We start from the raw sequence: 19,302 nt of genomic DNA on the forward strand, positions 1-19,302 counted from the left end.
CTTCTCAAATCTGTGTCTCTTTTCCTTCTCATGCTCTTCCTCCTCCTCTTGGATGCTCTCAGTGGGGTGTGACTGGGGAGGGTCCTTCTCGAGTGAACTCCATGGGAGAGAAATGTCAGCAGATTTTCTTTGGATCAGGAGAGGTTTGATTATTCACTCTTCAAGCTGAAGCTCTCTCCAAAGCTTTTAGCTGAGTGTGAATGTCTTTTAGCAGTGTTATTAGGCAGCCTTTGGCATGTGAAGGAGAGACAAGGAGCGAGGCAGAGCTGCAAGGTTTGGGTTTTCTTCAGGAGGTGTCCTGCGTGGTGACATGCTGGTTATTTTAGCGCTGAAAATTGAAGAGAGCTCATTTGGCACTTGCAGTATTTTTCCAAAGTCTGATTTTAATCAGCCAAATAACTGAAACCAACTCCTCCCAAGAATCCATCATAAAACCTGGTTTCTTACTCAATATGTTTGCTTTCTGAGCTAGCTCCTTGGCCAATTTTCCAGTGGAAGGTTGCCTTTTTTTTCTGTTCTCATGGGAGCGATTCCCTTAGCATAAGTGAACGCCCAAATGAAATGAGGCTCGTGCACCAGTGTCTGTCATCAGCCTGCACTTACTGCTTGGGATGGTTGAAGGATGAAGGAAACCAAGCAGAGACCTCCACAGCCACTTCTGGCAACCATGTGAGAATGCCCTGGCAGTGGGTTACCCAGGCTTGATGCTGCTGTGGTGCACACTGCATGGTGGCACCAGGCTGTAGTGAGAGGAGTTGTGTGGACATTAGGTGATGGGAGAAATCCAGTGACAATTCAGCCTTCCTCCTGCTCCACAGCAGGATCACAGGATCACAGAATCGCAGAATGTTAGAGGTTGGACAGGATCTCCAGCTATCATCCAGTCCAACCCCCCCTGCCAAAAGCAGGATCATCCAGGGCAGTTCACAGAGGAATGCAGCCAGGTGGGTTTTGAAAGCCTCCAGAGGAGACTCTGCAACCTGTCTGGGTAGCCTGTTCCAGTGCTCTGTCACTCTCACTGTAAAGAAGTTTCTCCTCATGCTGAGGTGAAAACTTCTTTGCTCAAGTTTGTATTCATTGCTCCTTACCTTTATTACTGTGGACCACTGAAAAAGATCCTGAGCTTCAGTCCTCCCTTGGTGAGATACACACAGCCTGGCAAAAGAGGTTGTGTCAGACCAGTGAGCCTCACACCACATGCTTGGGGTTTGCCAGATCTTGCATGGAGGCACACAGTGGTCCCTAGAAGATCATAAACCAGTAGGAAGCAGAATACCCTTTAAACTGCTCTAACTTAAACCTGGGGTCAGGCTTTTCTTTTTAAAATCCTGGGAGTCACTGAAGTGGAAAGAACTATAGCAGTGCCTGAAATCTCACTGTTTTCCTCAGGTACTCTTTCCCAATGAGGAGCTGCTTAAACTTCTCCTAGACCATGATATATTTACTGAGAGTGAGTTGGGTTCTCCTCTGCCTCAGGGTTCATCAAGAAAGCAATGAGGAGATGCTTAAACTTCTCCTAAACATTACAGCCATGACATACTTAGCTGAGAGTGAGTTGGGTTCTCCTCTGCCTCAGGGTTCATCAAGAAAGCAATGAGGAGATGCTTAAACTTCTAAACATTACAGCCATGACATACTTAGCTGAGAGTGAGTTGGGTTCTCCTCTGCCTCAGGTCTCACTGAGAAAGCAATGAGGAGCTACTTAAACTTCTCCTAGACCATGATATATTTACTGAGAGTGAGTTGGGTTCTCCTCTGCCTCAGGGTTCATCAAGAAAGCAATGAGGAGATGCTTAAACTTCTCCTAAACATTACAGCCATGACATACTTAGCTGAGAGTGAGTTGGGTTCTCCTCTGCCTCAGGTCTCACTGAGAAAGCAATGAGGAGCTACTTAAACTTTTCCTAGACCTTATAACCATAACATACTTAGCTGAGAGTGAGTTGGGTTCACCTCTGCCTCTGGTCTCACCAATAAAGCAATGAGTTGCTGCTTAAACTTCTCCTAGACTTTATAATCATGATACACTTAGCTGAGAGTGAGTTGGATTCTCTGCCTCAGGACTCACCAAGAAAGGTCCTCATTTCAGATGTCAGTGCCATTGTAATACCAAATCATGTTTTGAGGGGCAGAAATAGCAAAGTTGACTCATCAGATCATAGCTGGAGTTTCTGCTCTCAGCTGGGGGTTTAGGAGCAGGCACTTGTAATCCAGGTAATTACTGTTCCTTGATTGTTAAAGAAACACTGGAGAGAAGCAGAAGATTGGATGCTCTCAGGATGTCTAAAGGCAATGCAGTTCAAGTGCTCATGAAGAACAGCTCACAGCACATAGAAACAGATTTGTGTTTTCATCCTCCAGCAGCAAAACAACTTTTTGAGGCTCTTGGCCACATAAATTTGCCCTTCCCTTTTCATAAAGTCTCATTCTTTAAAGGTACTTCCCAATTCATCAGTTGGCCATCAAGGCAGTGCATGGCTGGTATCAGGGTGTCACAGATCAGGGCTGGACTGGCCACCAGATGAGTGCCAGAGGCTCTCCATTAATCCCTCTGCCTTTCCAAAGGGAAGAGAAAGGGAAGAAGGATGAGAGACTGATGAAGTGGAAAGAAAATAACCCAACCGGGATGGGCAGAAGAACAATGCCATGGAATGAAGAGAGAGAAACAAACCAGTGTGGAACCCAACCCCTGATGGCAGTGATGGCGTCATTAGCACCACTGCTGCTGGGGCAGGCACTGGGCAAGTCCCAGCCTGGACTCAGCAGCAGATGGAACCAGATTCAGGAGCTGGATTCTGGAACTGCATTCAGGAACACAAGGATCAGGATGGATGGCAGAAGGGACAGAGTCTTGCTGGGACAGCAGCCAGAGAAGAGGCAGCATCAATCAGTCCCCTCTCAGGCTGCTCTTTTCCAGGCTAAAGAGCCCCAAGTCTCTCAGCCTTTCCTCATATGCCTCAGCCCTCACATCCCTCCATTGGACTCTCTCCAGTAGTCCCTCCCTTACTGGGAGCTTGGCTCCTTTCAGTCCTTCCAGTTACGTAGGATCTGCAACAAAGCTCTTAACAATCAGAGTCTGAATTGGTAGGATTTTTTAATGCTGATCAAACTCCCACAAAATTCATCCCCACCAGCAACTTTTTTTGTTCTTAGGAATGTTGGTGCAGAGCTTGCAACACATTTCAGGGGTAAGGGTTTGGCCAGAGGGCAGAGAGATGGTGGAGCACAAAGACTGCACAGTGTTCAATTAGACAAACCCTGTAAAGCTCAGCTTCACGCAGAGACCTTTGCTGCAAGCACACCTAGGTTCTGCTCTTACATGGAGGACTGAAGTGTGGAGTTAGCCACGTGGCTTATTAAATGCAACTCAATTAAGGACCTTTTCCTCCCTTCCACAGCTCTCCCACAACACGTTATTTCTTAGGAGTGTTCTCTCTTCCCATTACAGCAAACACCAGCCAGGACGTGTGAATGCTCTCCAGCAGAAGCAGAAATGTTCAGAGAATCACAGAATGGCTTAGGTTGGAAGGCACTTCAGAAATCATAGAGTCACAGATTCACAGAATGTCAGGGGCTGGAAGGGACCTCCAAAGCTCATCCAGTCCAACCCCCTGCCAGAGCAGGATCACCTAGAGCAGATCACACAGGAACACATCCAGACAGGTCTCGAATATCTCCAGAGAGGGAGACTCCACAACCCCCCTGGGCAGCCTGTTCCAGGGTTCTGTCACCCTCACAGGGAAAAAAATCCTCCTCATGTTTAAATGAATCTTCCTGTGCCTCACTTCCATCCATTGCCCCTTGTCCTGTCACTGGGCATCACCCAGCAGAGCCTGGCTCCAGCCTCTTGCCACTCACCATAACCATTGATGAGGTCACCTCTCAGTCTCTTCTCCAAGCTGCACAGCCCCAGCTCCCTCAGGCTCTCCTCATAAGAGAGGTGTTCCAATCCCTTCAGCATCTCTGTGGCTCTAACAATCTTTGTGGCTCTCTACATTCATCCACTCATCTACTCCAACCTCCCTGCCTTACATGGGAATACCTCTCATCTAGAATTGGCTGCCCAAGGCCTCATCCAGCCTGGCCTTGAACTCCTCCAGGAAGGAGGCATCCACAACCTCCCTGGGCAACCTATTCCAGAGTCCACCATTGTTGTACTGAAGAATTTCTTCCTAAGATCCAGTCTAATTCTGCTCTGCATCAGCTTCCAACCATCCCTTTGCCCTGTTGCTAGACACCCTTAGGAAAAGTCCCTCTGCAACCTTTCCATAGGATCTCTTCAGCTTTTTGAAGGCTGTTACAGAGTCTTCTCTAGGCTGAATAACCCCAGCTCCCTCAGCCTATCCTCACAGCAGAGGTGCTCCAGCCCCTGGATCATCCTTGTGGCTGCATGTTGGTCTGGTGCAAAGGCTCACAACCAGAGCTTCCTTAGGGCTGCACCACAATGCTGTCTGCAAGATGTGCCTTTAGCAGCCAGACAAAAACTCCTTCTTCACTGGGTTTGGGTGTTGATTGTGGAGCTTCTTAGCAGAGATTTATAGAGCTTCAGCCACTTCCTTACAGATTGGAAGAGGAATGTCCAACCTTCCCTGAGCTCTTAGTTGATGTGCAGTAGAAACCCAACAGAAATAATTTGCATTCTTTGTTCTTTGCTGCTTCCAGCCAAACCTAAAATATCTTTTCAGTCAATTCTGGTCATACTTAGAAGATAATAAAGTGTTCATTTTGATTCTGTTGCCAGAATTGCTTTGGTGTGCTCCCCCTGCTTGGTACTAAATGGGAGTGGAGAAACTTCAGCCTTTTTCAGTAAAGTCAAAAAAATACTTTATAGCTGTTGATGTACTTTAAAATGATTTAATTTAGTCCTTTTTTTTTTTGTTCCCTCACAGAAATGCTTCCTAGTTTTGTGTCTAACCCTGCTGCTTTTCAGTCAAAAGATCCCTTGGACAACTGCAGTCGACTCTAGAAAGTCCTTTCTTAGCCTAGAGGATCCAGTGGGAAAATTTGGGCTGGCAGAGTGAAAAAAATCACCAAAATACAACGTTAGACTTGGGAGGAGACTAAAGGAGGGGGGCTGCAGTGATTCTTTGGGCCAGGCTCTTGCTCACTGTGTGCCCATCTCTCCCACAGCCCCCTGCTCGCCGTCTGCTTCGCAGCCTCCTGCGGAGTGCCGGGAATTGCCCTGCTGACGCTGGCAGTAAACCCCCTGACCGGGGCCCTGGGGGCCTTCAACATTTTCCTGTACACCTGCTGTTACACCCCCCTGAAGAGGATCAGCATTGCCAACACCTGGGTGGGTGCTGTTGTCGGGGCCATCCCCCCCGTCATGGGCTGGACCGCGGCTACTGGCAGTCTGGACGCTGGTGAGTATAAAATGCTCCTGGCTGGGCAGGTTCAGCTCTCAAGAGAGCTGAAAGCAACTTCACAGGAGCCAGCAAAGCTCCTGATGCCTGCTGACCTCATGCTGCTTCCAAAGAAGACATATCTTGCTGTGTGCAGTCATGGAATCATGGAATGGTTTGGTTGGAAGGGACCTTTAAAGATCATCCAGACCAACCCCCTCAGTCAGCTGGGACATCTGCAACTAGAGCAGGTTGCTAACAGCCACAAGCAACCTGACCTGCACTGGTGCCAGCCATGGGGCAGCTCCCACCTCTCTGGGAAACTAGAGCCAGGGTCTCACCATGCTCAGGGTCAAACATTTCTTCCTTCTCTCCAGTCTGAAACTCTCTTGTAGTTTTAAACCATCCTCTCCTTGTCCTGGCACAACATGCCCTGCTCAAAACTCTACACTCAGCTTTCTGAGCAGCCCTTTAATACTGAAAGGTCACCAGAAGGTCTCTCTGGTGCCTTTTCTTCTCCAGGCTGAACAAGCCTAACTCTCTCAGCCTGGCCTCACAGCAGGGCCCTTCCAGCCCTGCCAGCATTGCTATGACCTCCTCTGGCCCTGCTCCAACAGGTCCCTGCCTGTGCTGTGCTGAGGACTCCAGAGCTGCCACAGTACTGCAGGGTGGGTTTCAGCAGAGCACAGCAGAAGGGCAGGATCTCCTCCCTGCCCCTGCTGCCCACACTGCTGGGGATCAGCCCTGGACATGGCTGGGGCTGGGCTTGAGTGCTCAGTGCCAGCTCACATCACCAATGCCAGAGTCAGCTGCACCTCTTTACCATCAGGGGTGAATGAGTAGATGTGATGGTGTCCTCTTCCTTACAGGGGCATTTCAGGGGCAAGCATGAACTGATTGAGGACCATGTGCTTAGGCCATCTGAGAAAAAACATCTAGAAGAAGAAGTGCCTTGGGGGGTTCACAAGGAAGAGAATGTTATGTAATGTGAGGATTAAAACCATACCCAAGGAAGAACCAACTTCCAAGGCAGACAAATTTCAGCTGGAAGGTTCCCAGATCTTTTTCTTAGTGTCTGTCCACAAGCCAGGAGGTATTCTAAGAGGATTCATTTATTGGTGTATTTCTTAATTGCCAGCTTCTAAACTCTCTCTAGTTTTCAATGTTCCTTACCCCCCTCCTTCCTTGAAAAGCAAGCAAAGATTTCTATTTTAGTAACTGTGAACCATTTTTACATCCCTCATAAAACACTGATCTCTTCAGCAGCTAAACCCTGACACAATTAGGGCTTGTTTCTCCTGCCAGCTAGAAACTCCAAGAATCAAAGTGGCTCCACATAGTTATATTCTGCAGAAACTAATGAACTTCAATTAACAGGTCTGTTAAGAATTGCTTTAGCACACACTCATCCCACAGTGGGGCTTGAATAATTCCTTCAACAGCAAGGCTTTCACCCAGCAGTGATCAGGATCTGTGAAATCCATTCCTCATTTATGCTACAGACTTCCTATAAAAGTCAGTCAGGCTTGGCTTTGTGTACACATGTTCTGATATGAATCTAGTCCAGAGCTAGGATGAAAGGTTTGCTGGGTTGTTTTCAGCTCTGTGTACTATTTCTAGAGAAACATTTCCTTCTCAGAAAGGTTTGGGTGTTTTTTAATATATATATTTAGCCCTAGAAATCACCTGTAAGTGTATGAATGGTGTCACAGAATCACAGAACCTTTAGAGGCTGGAAAGGACATTCATAGATCATCCAGTCCAACACCCCTGCCAAGCAGGATCCCCCAGTGTAGTTCACACAGAAACACATCCAGGTGGGTTTTGAAAGCCTCCAGAGAAGAAGACTCCACAACCTTTCTGGGCAGCCTGCCCCAGGGCCCTGTCAACTTCACTGGAAAGAGGTTTCTCCCCATGCTGAGGTGAGAACTTCTCAGTTCCAGTTTGTAGCTGCTGTTCCTTGGCTTACTGCTGCTGACCACCGAAAAGAGATTGGCCCCAGCCAATTGACAACTACCCCTGAGGTATTTGTACATATTGATCAGATCTCCTCTCAGTCTTCTCTTCTCCAGGCTAAACAGCCCCAGGGCTCTCAGTCTCTCTCCATAGGGCAGATGCTTGAGTCCTCCAATGGCTCTCTGCTGGACTTGATGCAGCAGGTCCCTGTACCTCGAACTGGGGAGCCCAAAATTGGACATGGTATTCCAAGTGTGGTCTCACCAGGGCAGAGTAGAGGGAAAGAAGAACCTCTCTAGACCTGCTGGACATACTTCTCCAGATGCACCCCAGGGTGCTATTGGCTCTGTGGACCACCAGGGCACAGTGATCCTGCCTTGGTAGGATCCATGTTGAGCTGAAACTTTCTCTGTTCCAGTTTGTAGCTGCTGCTCCTTGCCTTACTTCTGCTGACCACCAAAAAGAGATCAGCCTCATCCACTTGACACTCACCCCAAATGTTTTGTGTTAAGGAATGCATAACAGTGTTGGAAGCTTTTTGCTTCCAAAGAGAATGAGTTAAAACCACAAAAGATGTATTTTTAAGTACTGTATCCTTCTGCCTGTGGTTGCCTAGGTCTTGGATCTTATGTTGATCAGGGATTTCTGCTTTGGCTTTGGCATCTCTTTGCAGTGTTGATGGACAGCAACAGTGAGAGAAGTCCCTCACCTTCTATGATTCTGTGATTCCCTGCACAAAAGGCAGGGCTCTCCTGTGTTTGGCTGTGCCATGTTAACGAAGGTCCATTTGGAAGGAGGCTGGGGTTGAGAAATTATCTGACCAAGGTTAAGTAACAGCTGTAGGAAATTGTTTTGACATTATGTTCATGTCTGCTCCTGTGTTATCCCCAATTGAAAGTTAATCACCAAAAATTACTCTTGCAGCTCCCAAAAAATCTAATAAGATTTGCTGAGGTGTGAATAACACAGGAATTGAGACCTGCAGAGTCACTGTATTCATAGAATCATAGAAGCAACCAGGTTGGAAGAGACCTTGAAGGTCATCCAGTCCAACCTATCCCCCAGCCCTAGATGCTAAAGGATGATTCTCAGGTGCCCATGCTTCACCTGCAAAGTTCACCCTGGAGGAGCTGGAGTGAAGAGTTCCATCTCTCCTTATCTCTTGGTCATAAGGGAGAATTTCTGCACAATGAGAGCAGTAAAACACAGGCTGCTCAGAGCTGTGGTTGAGGCATTTAAGGTCAGACTTGATGTGGCCCTGGACAGCCTGATCTAGTTGGAGATGTCTGTGCTGCCTGCAGGAACCTTTGAGGATCCCTTCCAACCCAATGCAATGTGTGAGTCTGTGAATCTCACCAAAAGCTTTTGCTGTAGAGGCTCTCACAGGGCAAATTTTCATCCCTAGTTTTAAAATGGTACCTCAAGTGCTGCAGCTAAAGCCCAGCCCTCTACAGTGATCTGACACTGATTTTCATTGACTTTAATACATAGAATCACAGAACCCCAATGTGGTGGGATTGGAAGGGACCTCTGCATATCATCCAGTCCAGTGCCCCCTGTTAAAGCAAGATAATCCACAGCAGCTTCCACAGGATCACAATGTCCAGGTGGCTTTAGAGTTTCTCCAGAGAAGGAGACTCCCCAGCCTGTCTGAGCAGCCTGCTGCAGGGCTCCAGAAGAAACAGAGCTCCAGTCTGGAGAAGAGAAGACTCTGGAGGGACCTTAGAGCAGCCTTCCAGTACCTGAAGAGGGCCTCAAAGAAAGATTGGGAGGGACTTTTTACAAGGGCTCATAGTGATAGGGTGGGAGGGGATGGAATGAAGCTTGAGGAGGGCAGATTCAGACTGGAGGTTAGGAAGAAATTATTAAGAGTGAGGGTGATGAGACCTGCACAGGTTGCCCAGGGAGGTTGTAGGTGCCCTCTCCCTGGAGGTGTTCAATGACAGGTTGGATGAGGTCTTGACAAGCTGATCTGGTGGGAGATATCCCTGCCCATAGCAGGGGGGTTGGAACTAGATGACCTTTAAAATCCCTTCCAACTCAAATCATTCTATGAATGTATGCATTTTCACTGTTAACCTTTCTGCTGCTGCAAAGGAGAGTTCAGCCCCTGGCAGCAGCAGCCCCTCACAGACTCCCATCCCCAGCATGCAGACCTGTGTCCCCTCTCTAAGCAGCCTGCCCGCAGTTGTTGAACTCATTAATAATGTGTAATTAGCTTGGAGACTTAGCCTAGTTTTTCAGGAGAGGTGTGAAAATGCATTTACACCTCGTTTAAACACACACACACACACTACAAAAAAAAAAGATCATTCCATTCAATAACAAAGAGGAATGTGAGGGAAGGGAGCTGGAAAGCTAATGAGAAGGAAGGTTCTCACCACTTAACTGGTGGCTTTTGGAGTTTACATTTTCCTGTGGCTTTTTCTTGCCTTGTAATCTTCTCACAGCAGCTACATTGTTGGACGTGCTGCTGGGTGCAGGGAAAACAATCTTGGAAGTGTAGACCTTTCATTACTGCTGGAGGGGGGTAACCCAGAGTAGCACCGTGTTGGGTGGCACCTTCAGACAGCCCTGCAGTGTCAGGAGTTCAGTCACAGCCCTGCTGTGCTTCTTGTATACTGATGGGAGATGGTCTCGGTCGTTGAGGGAGCTGGCCATGAAATCATTGGCCAAGAAGGTCTCCTTCTTAAGAAGAGTGTGGCCAGCAGGTCGAGGGAGGTTCTCCTCCACAACTCTCTGCCCTGGTGAGGACACATCTGGAAGGCTGAGTCCAGTTCTGGGCTCCCCAGTTCAGGAGAGGGATGGAACTACTGGAGAGAGTCCAGTGGAGGCTCCAAGGCTGCTGAGGGGCATGTAGTAGCTCTGTGAGGAGGAAAGGCTGAGAGCCCTGGAGCTGAGAGACTGCAGAAGGTCAGCCCCAGAGAGGATCTGAGCAATGCTCAGCAACAGCTAAAGAACCTGTGAGGGCCAAGAGTCTGGGGCCAGACTCTTGTCAGTGGTTCCCAGGGACAGGAGTATGGGGCAATGGGCACAAAGTGGAGCCCAGGAGGTTCCATCTGAACAGGAGAAGATTCTCTCTTATGAGGGTGCTGGAGGCCTGGAGCAGGCTGCCCAGAGAGGTTGTGGAGCCTCCTTGCCTGGAGAGCTTCCAACCCCACCTGGGCATTGTGCTCCTGGGCAAGCTGCTGTGAGTGCAGAGAGCTTGGACTGGATGATCTCCAGAGTTTCTTTCCAACCCTCACCATGCTGGAATTCTGGGATTCTTAGTTCTGAATTCCAGAGACAAGCATCTCAGACTGGAGTTTGTTTTAATTTATCCTCATTTTCTTTCTAATTTTCTTCTCTCAGTGATTAATTCCTTGGCAGTTTCTTGCACAAGAAACAAAACCCAGGTACTTGCAGATAACAATCTGGGACCTTTGCTAGCAAGTGGCACAAAGACTTGCTGCTATTTCCTACACAGTTCAGGTTTGGATCCCCAGATCTGCTTGCTCCCATTTCTGCCCCCCTGCCCGATAGGTAACTTTAATTATCTACTCTTAAACCTGCTTGAACATCCTGCCCCCAACCCTGGATTTCGTGCCAAGCTATTTTAGGGGAAACCTCCCATTTCAAAAGGCAAAGATAAGGTTATCTCTGGGAAGATGTGGAATTCTTTCTTGTGGGCTTGAAGGGGTTGTGTGTGTGTGTTTCTTTTTTAATGGCAGCTGTTTGAAACTGATGAAAGCTTGGGGAATGTTAACATATCCTGGCTGGGGGAGCTGAGTGCAGGTGAGATGGTCAAAGGTGTGTGATAAATGTAATTTATCAGCTGGGTATCAGTGCCACATCTCTGGGGTGTTTATGCACAGCCTCGCTGCCAGCCTGCCATTTGCAGGAACACTGTTGGGAGCAGATTGCATTGCTCCTTTGTGGGGCTGTTTGGTTCCAAATGGGTTTGTTTTCCTAGGAAATCTAGATGGCCTCAAATTATTTCTTCTGATTTGACAAAGGAAAGATTAGCAGGGAAATAATGAATGGCACTGGAAGCCTTAAGTGATAATGTAAAGACAGGAGAAGTAGGCAGAGTGTGACCTGTTCTCTGCTGGTTTCTCCTCCTGCAAAGCATCCACATGCAGGAGAGCTCCTGGCTGTGCCACGCTGCTGTGGAGCCTGTGCACAGCTTCACACCTAACAGAGCTCTTTATTTTGATGGGCAAGAGGCACAACAGAACCCAAACAACACGAAGTGGTGGGGTTGGAAGGAACCTCTGGAGATCACAGAATCACAGAGTTAAGCAGGTTGGAGAAGACATTTGAGATCATCCAGCCCCACTGCTAAAGCAGGGCACCCACAGCAGATTGCCCAGGAGCACAATGCCCAGCTGGGGTTGGAAGCCCTTCAGAGAGGCAGACTCCACAACCTCTCTGGGCAGCCTGCTCCAGGCCTCCAGCACCTTCACAACAAAGAAGTTTCTCCTCCTGTTCAGATGGAACCTCCTGGCTTCCAGTTTGTGCCCATTGCTCCTTGTCCTGGCACTGGGCACCACTGACAAGAATAAATCACAGGGAATTCCATCTCAGTAACAGGAAAAGCTTTTTTATGTGAGGGTGCTGGAGCCCTGGAGCAGACTGCCCAGATAGGTTGTGGAGTCTCTTCTCTGCAGATACTCAAAACCCACCTGGATGTGTTCCTGTGTCACCTGCCCTAAGTGGTCTTGTGTTTGCAGAGGCCTTGGACTCAGTGATCTCTGGAGGTCACTTCAAACCCCTACCATTCTGTGATTCTATGATCATAGAATTGCTTTGCTTGGAAAAGCCCTTTAAGGTCACAGAATCATAGAACCATGGAATGGTTTAGGTTGGAAGGGACCTCGAAGCTCATCCAGTTCCAAACCCCCACCACAGGCAGGGACACCTCCCACTAGAACAGGTCACTCAAGGCCTCATCTGACCTGGCCTGGAACACCACCAGGCAGGGAGCAGCCACAGCCTCCCTGGGCAACCTGTGCCAGTGTCTCACCACCCTCACTGCAAACAACTTCCTAACATCCAGTTTGAATCTCCCCTCCTCATCCTGTCACTACAAGACCTTGTCAGTAGTCCCTCCCCAGCCCTCCTGTAGCCCCCTTCAGATACTGGAAGGCCACTCCAGGGTCTCCTGGGAGCCTTCTCTTCTCCAGGCTGCAGAGCCCCAACTCTCATAGCCTGTCCTCATAGCAGATCTGCTGCAGCCCTCTCAGCATCTTGGACTCACTCCAACAGTTCCATGTCCTTCTTGTGTTGGTGGCTCCAGAGCTGCACACAGGACTCCAGATGGGGTCTGAGGAGAGCAGAGCAAAGGGGCAGAATCCCCTCCCTTGCCCTGTGCCACACTGCTCTTGCTGCAGCCCAGCACAGGGTTGCTGTCTGGGCTGCACTCACACTGCAGGCTCCTGTTGAGCTTTTCATCACCCCAGACCCCCAGGGCCTTTTTCTCGGAGCTATTTGCCACCCAGACTGGAGTTGTGCTTGGGATTGTGCTGACCTAGGTGCAGGACCTTACACTTGGCCTTGTTGAATGTCATGAGGTTGGCTGGGGCACACCTCTCTGGCCTGTCCAGGTCCATCTGGGTGGCATCCCTGCCCTCTAGCAAGTCGACTGTGCCACACAGCTTGGTGCCATCTGCAGACTTGCTGAGGCTGCACTCAATTCTTCTGTCCGTATCACTGAGTCCAACCATTCTCTAACTCTGCCAAGTCTGGATTTAAACCATGGCCCTCAGCACCACATTTCTGCCCCTTTGAGAAGAGCCTGGCCCCATCATCTTGCCCCCCACCCTTTAGCTATTGATCAGTAGTGAGAAGATCCCCAACATGCTTTCAGCTCCTCACATTGCTGCTCTTTCTCCCTGGACTGCTGCTGCAGATGGCTTGGTAAGAATCTCTGCTGTCCATTTCATACCATCACAGAATGGCTTAGGTTGGAAGGGACCTCAGGGCCATCTACTCCAACATCCCTGCCAAACTTGTACTTCTACTTAGCAGAAAAGCTGAATCTGGGGTAACCATTTCCATAGCCCAGATCTTGCCCTATGCATTTTGCAGTCCTTCCCCCATCCCTGCTGTGTTGGACCTGATGATCTGAAGGCTCCTTTCCAACCTGAATGATTCCATGTGCTGAAAGTTTGACCCCAGCCGGCCAGGGCCAGCGGAGCTGGGGTCTGAGAGCAGAGCAATTCAGTGCCACAGGGTTCAGATAAACCACCCAGTTAGATGGAAGTGACAAGCAGGGCTCCTCAACATAATGTCCTTATCAGTTAAGGGGATTTATTCGGAGTAGGTGGCAGTGGCAGAGCAGATAAGAGCCCTGAGAGCAAGCCCCGTGGTGGCCTGGAGCCATAGGTATTAGTGCACCAAAGAATGTTTATCTCAAGAGACCATTTAGTTTATCTCTGATGCTCCACTTCTGGTCTTGCTTTCCTGAAAAGACATCTTGTGCTGATTTTCTTTCATTTTCAGCCATTGAAATAATTCCTAGGGCTGTGGAAATTACAGAGCAAATATCAGTTGTGGTCCTGTGGAGAAACTGAGTCCAAAACAGCTTATTTAGTTAGTTATTTAACTTTGTAATTCAAATTGTATTGGATGGGAGAGATTAATTATGGCAGCCAACATCTATTTACAAATGGGGGGTTAAAAATGGGCACTTGTTATCAGCTGCTGACACTTGGCAGATGGATGGCTTCACTAAGAACAAAAAAAACAAGGAGGAGAGAATAGGGGAGAGTGGGAGGTGGTCTGCACCCAACCTGTCACTGCCTGATGTCTCTCATACCTTCCCTGGTGCAGCAGTTGTCAGCCAGGAGGAGGGAGAGCAAAGCAACAGTTTAATTGCTTGCAAGGTAACCTTAAAGATCTTTGTGTCCCTTCCAGTTAAGCACTTTGAGCTTTCACAGAATCATCCTAGAATGGCTTAGGATGGAAGGCACCTCAGAGATCATCTACTCCAACCTCCAACCTCCCTGCTATGGACAGTGATGCCTCTCAATGAGACAAGGCTCAAGGCCTCATCCAGCCTCGTTTTAAACACCTTCAGGGAGAGAGCATCCTCAGGCATTGGAACAAGCTGCCCAGGGAGGTGGTTGTGTCACCAACCCTGGATGTCTTTAAGGGTCATTTGGATGTGGTGCTTGGGGATATGGTTTAAGTGGGGTTATAGGTTGGACCTGGTGATTCCGAGGGGCTTTTCCAACCTGGATGTTTCTGTGATTCTATGGTCCACAACCCCTTTGCACAACCTATTCCAGAGTCTCACCAGCCTTTCCAGACCCTCTGATGTGTGAGCAGGTCTGGAAGCCAGCAGGGCAGCTCTGCTGTCCTGCTACAGCAGCAGAGGAGGCTCCAGCTATAAATCCCTCTAGGAAACTCGGCTTTGTAGGGGTTTGCTTCTCATTTGAAAGACAGCAGAATTTGTGGTCTGTTCCAGAGGAAACAGAGAGATTCATGTCACTGACATACGAGAATGTCCTGGGGGCCCAGGAGTGTGCTTTGTAGAGGTAAAAACTGTAAAAAGCAAGTCAGAGGGACAATGGCAGTAAGCAGATGGTCTGAATTTAGGACAAAAGCCAGTGGGCTATTTTGTTTCCCCTTTTCCATCTTCACAAGAGACAAAAGAAATGGCACTTCCACCACTGGGGCACCTGGAGCACCTACCCCACGAATTCACAGGCACAGTGCCCTTACCTGATCCCTACCCCACACGTGGCTGGTGGGGACCAGGCAGGAGATGAGATGTGCAGCCACTGTGGGTGTGTGACACACAGAGCCACAGCAGAAGCAGGATCAAGGGTCTGCAGGAGGGACTCCCATCATTGAGCTGTGTGAAACCTTGGAGGGATCCTGGAGCATGCTGCCTGGACCAGGTTGCTGAGGAGCCCCTATGTGGCTCTGCAGGTCTGCAGTCTTCTACTGAGACTGGTCCTCTAGCAAATCCTTCCTAAACTTATCAGCACATATGGACTGGTCTGTGCAGGTGCTGCATTTTCATCTTCCCCAACAGACACACATCTTTTACAGCATCTTGCTGGGGAGGAGGTGTGCACAGCACTGCTGTTCCTCCTGCCCTGACCTGTGCAGTGCAAGTGTCTCCCTGAGAGGCTTTGGGCTGTATCAAGCCTCTGTGTGTCCCATGGGAAGCCTGCACGCCCCTCTGTATCCACAGGCACGCGTGGCCAGCCTGCCTCAGCACATCTGCTGCCTTTCTGGAGATTGGAGCTGCTGCCTGGAGATTGCCACCCCCACTGCCAACCTCATTTCCCACTGGTGGTGGACACTGGGGACTGTCCCTTTGTTTGGCGCACTCGGGGCCAGCATCCCCTTCCCTTGATGTGTGCGGCGCAGGAGTCTGTCGCAGCCCCCGGGTGCTCCTGTTGCACAGGCCTTTTGTGCCAGCCCTCAAAAGGAGCAGCTATTGAAACCCCTGACCATGAAGCTTTTGAGCCTTGCAGTGTTTTGCTCCTCACCCTTCGTTTCCGTGACCTTGAAGGCACACAGTGGGGGCTGTGCGTGCCCGCGCTGACAGCCGGGGCCATTGTTTGCAGCTCAGAGACCTTGTGTGCAGCTTTAGAAGCCTTCCTTCTCCTTTCTCCCTTCTCAAGGCTGTGGAGCTGCTCCTGCAGCACCCGACACAAGCAACAGTGTCTGCTTTTGTTTGCCACTGGAAGCAGAAGTGCTGGCTGTTGTCTTGCTGTGGTGCCATCCTAGGAGATGTGGCAGTGATGAAACAGAGGGGAGCTGGAGTGTAGGAAATGGTGGTGAAGAGGGGAATTGGACAGTAGAAAGCAGAGGTGAAGCAGAGGGGAACTGCATTAATTTCATAGATTCATAGAATGGCTTGGGTTGGGAGATCTTAATGGTCATCCAGTCTCAACCTCCCTGCTATGGGCAAGGACACCATCACAGAGTCACAGAATGTCAGGGGCTGGAAGGGACCTCCAAAGCTCATCCAGTCCAACCCCTGCCAGAGCAGGATCACATCCAGATGGGTTTTGAATATCTCTAGAGAGGGAGATTCCACAACACTCCTGGGCAGCCTGTTCCAGGGTTCTGTCACCCTCACAGGGAAAAAATCCTCCTCATGTTTAAATGAGGCTTCCTATGCCTCAGCTTCCATCCATTGCCCCTTGTCCTGTCACTGGGCATCACCCAGCAGAGCCTGGCTCCAGCCTCGTGCCACTCACCATAAACACTGATGAGGTCACCTCTCAGTCTCCTCTTGAAGCAGCACAGCCCCAGCTCCCTCAGGCTCTCCTCGTAACAGAGATGTTCCATTCCCTTCAGCATCTTCCTGGCTCCGCACTGGACTCTCTGCAGCAGTTCTATGTCCCTCTTGAACTGGGAGGCCCAGAACTGGACACAGTATTCCAGATGTGGCTTCACCAGGGCAGAGCAGAGGGGTAGGTGAACCTCTCTGAACCTCCTAACCACAGTGCTTACTAAACATTCCTGCTTTATAACCTTCTGGCTTATAAGGAGTTTTCTCTATGTGTCACTTCTGATACACCCCAGAATGGCACTGGCCTAAGTTTCCCTGAATGGCAGCACAAGCCTCTGGTGTGTGTCAGCAACTCCACTAAGTTCTATGTCATCATCCTTCCACCAGTCTGGGTTGCTCCAGGCCTCATCCAGCTTGGCCTTCAGCAGTTCCCAGTGCCTTTGTGTTTGAGAAGGCTTCATAATCACAAATGAAAACATGAGTTTTGTGGAGCTAATCCCTTTTTTACTCCCAAAGACAACAGGAAAAATTAAAGAGTAGGCAGTGCTTTCCCTCGGGAGAGGTTGCACCAGGGCAGCACCTCCAGCACAGGTCACTTTTAAGACTCAGCTTGACAGCCTGCTGGGCCAGCTCATTTCAACTCCATTATCACCTAGAGAGCTTAGACCAGATGATCCTTGGGGTCCCTTCCAACCTGGCATTCTGTGATTCTATGACTGAACACTTGTGATAGAGGCCAGCTCATTCATAATCATTTTCCATCCCCAAAACAAGCTGAAGGCAAGACAGTGATCACTGCACCTTCCAGTTCCCCTTCACAAAGATGGGCCAGGAGCTGGAGCACTTTTGCCATGGAATGGGCTGAGGGAGCTGCGGTTGTTCAGTCTGGAGAAGAGAAGACTCTGGGGGGACCTTAGAGCTGCCTTCCAAAACCTGGAGGAATCCTACAGAAGTCTGCAGAAGGACTTTTCCTGAGGGTGTCTAGAGGCTGAGAGAGAGTAGGGTTAGACGGGATCTTAGGAAGAAGTTCTTCAGCACAAAGGTGGTGAGACACTGGCACAGGTTGCCCAGGGAGGTTGTGGCTGCCTCCTCTCTGGAGGTGTTCAAGGCCAGGCTGGATAAGGCCTTGATCAGCCTGCTCTAGTTGAGAGGTTCTGTGCCCAGCAGAGAGGTTGGTGTAGATGAACTCTAAGGTCCCCTCCCACCTGGGCCATTCTGTGGTTCTGTAATTCACAAGCTTTGTGCCAGCACCAGCTTTATAAACCAGCCCTCAGGTGTCAGGACTCTCCAAACCACTCTGAGTGTCTCTAGCAACTTCCTCAGGTAACCCTTTGGGTGTCTAATATTGCACTGACTCTGCACAGGGCAGCAAGGCTTTGATGAGGCTTCCAATGCCTTTTTTTTCCTTACCTCCTTAATTGCTGCATAGTTAGAAATCTCCAGGGAAGACCTGTGGGTTAAAGTGGCACCAAAGAAAAAAAGAGCAAATCAAAGCTTTGGGAATGTATCCAGTCTGTGAAATGCCCTCTTAAATCCACAGTGAAGAGTTTGGGGGCAGTTTATGTTAAATTCCCTGTAGAAAAGGTAAAAAATGAGGTTTGAAGCAGCGTGGTCACCTCCCAGGCAGGTGGATGCAGCTGGACCAAGTCAAGTCTCTGAGCCCTAATCTACCTTGTCTGGCTTAAAGAGGAGTAATTTGTTCAACATCTTTTCAGGGAGGAGAGCCAGTTGTGTGCTCTGGAGTAAACGGTGTGTAGGGCTGCTTCCTGCCTAGCAGCCAGTCAGAGGCTGAGCTTAGGCTACCAAAGCCTTCCCCTCCTGACAGCAGCCAACTCCTACCAGTTTTCCTCGAGACACAAGGCCTGTGCTTTCCTCTCCTAAGTCCAGGAGCTACCAAGGTCTGGAAATAATTTTAAGATTCCTTCACATTATTCAAGGCAGAGGAATTACTAAAATTGTGCTTTAAGCAAAACAGCATTCTTGGGTTGCCAAGGCAGTAAACACCAGCTTTGAGAAATGCAGTCAGATTTCAACATCTGGTTTGGAGCTGAGATTTTAACCATTCCATGTTTATTTTAATGCCTGCTTGGCTGCTTCCCAGTCAGACATGTGCAACACCAAAGTAAAGACAAAAGGAGCAAGTCTGTCCTTGCATCGATGCTGCAGATCAGCTTCCCCTTCCTTCTCTTTTTTTCTTTCATTGGTGGAGTAAGTAAGAGTTTGTCCTGCCTGGAGCTGGAAGGTGATGCAAGAGGTTTGTGGGACACTGTGTGTTGTCTAGAGAACAAGGAGAAGGGCAAGAAGGAATAATAAAAGGCTAAGAAGGAATAACAGGTTGGTAGTTTCTGATGTGTTGTTTTCAGGAACATGGTGTCAGAATCACAGAATGTTTGGGATTGGAAGGGACCTTTAAAGGTCATCAAGTAGTGAGCAGGGACATCTTCAACTAGAGAAGGTTGCTTGGGGCCCTGTCCTGTGTGAAAACACCACTCTGTAGATAACCTTGGGACATGTTTGCCTCGACTTGTGCAGTCAGGCTTCTGCTCATCTGCTTGCCCAGGCTAGTTAGACTCCAGCTAGCCCTGCTCCAGAGGCTGATGCTCCACTAAAACATGCAGTTCTTCAGCCTCTGCTCTTTTGTACCTCAAGTGCTTTTCTGCCCTGGAAGAACTTGCCTTCAGAACTTTTGGTTTTGAGAGTTTCAATTGGACCATCCCAATTTGTGTCCCCAGTTTAAGGCAGAAAGCTGGACTAATTCAGCTGTGT

The 19,302-nt window shown here is 49.2% G+C and overlaps 1 protein-coding gene across 1 annotated transcript in view; it reads left to right on the top strand.

Annotated features, from left to right (window-relative positions):
• The window catches only part of LOC135179371 (protoheme IX farnesyltransferase, mitochondrial), a 141,561-nt gene that overhangs the window by 113,390 nt on the left and 8,869 nt on the right, over positions 1-19,302 (top strand). The window contains exon 6 of the mRNA XM_064151099.1: positions 5,131-5,363. Coding sequence (XP_064007169.1) covers positions 5,131-5,363 — 233 coding nt within the window. The remainder of the gene's footprint in view (positions 1-5,130; positions 5,364-19,302) is intronic.

The sequence above is a fragment of the Pogoniulus pusillus genome, chromosome 11, assembly GCF_015220805.1.
Source record: "Pogoniulus pusillus isolate bPogPus1 chromosome 11, bPogPus1.pri, whole genome shotgun sequence".
Taxonomy (NCBI): domain Eukaryota; kingdom Metazoa; phylum Chordata; class Aves; order Piciformes; family Lybiidae; genus Pogoniulus; species Pogoniulus pusillus.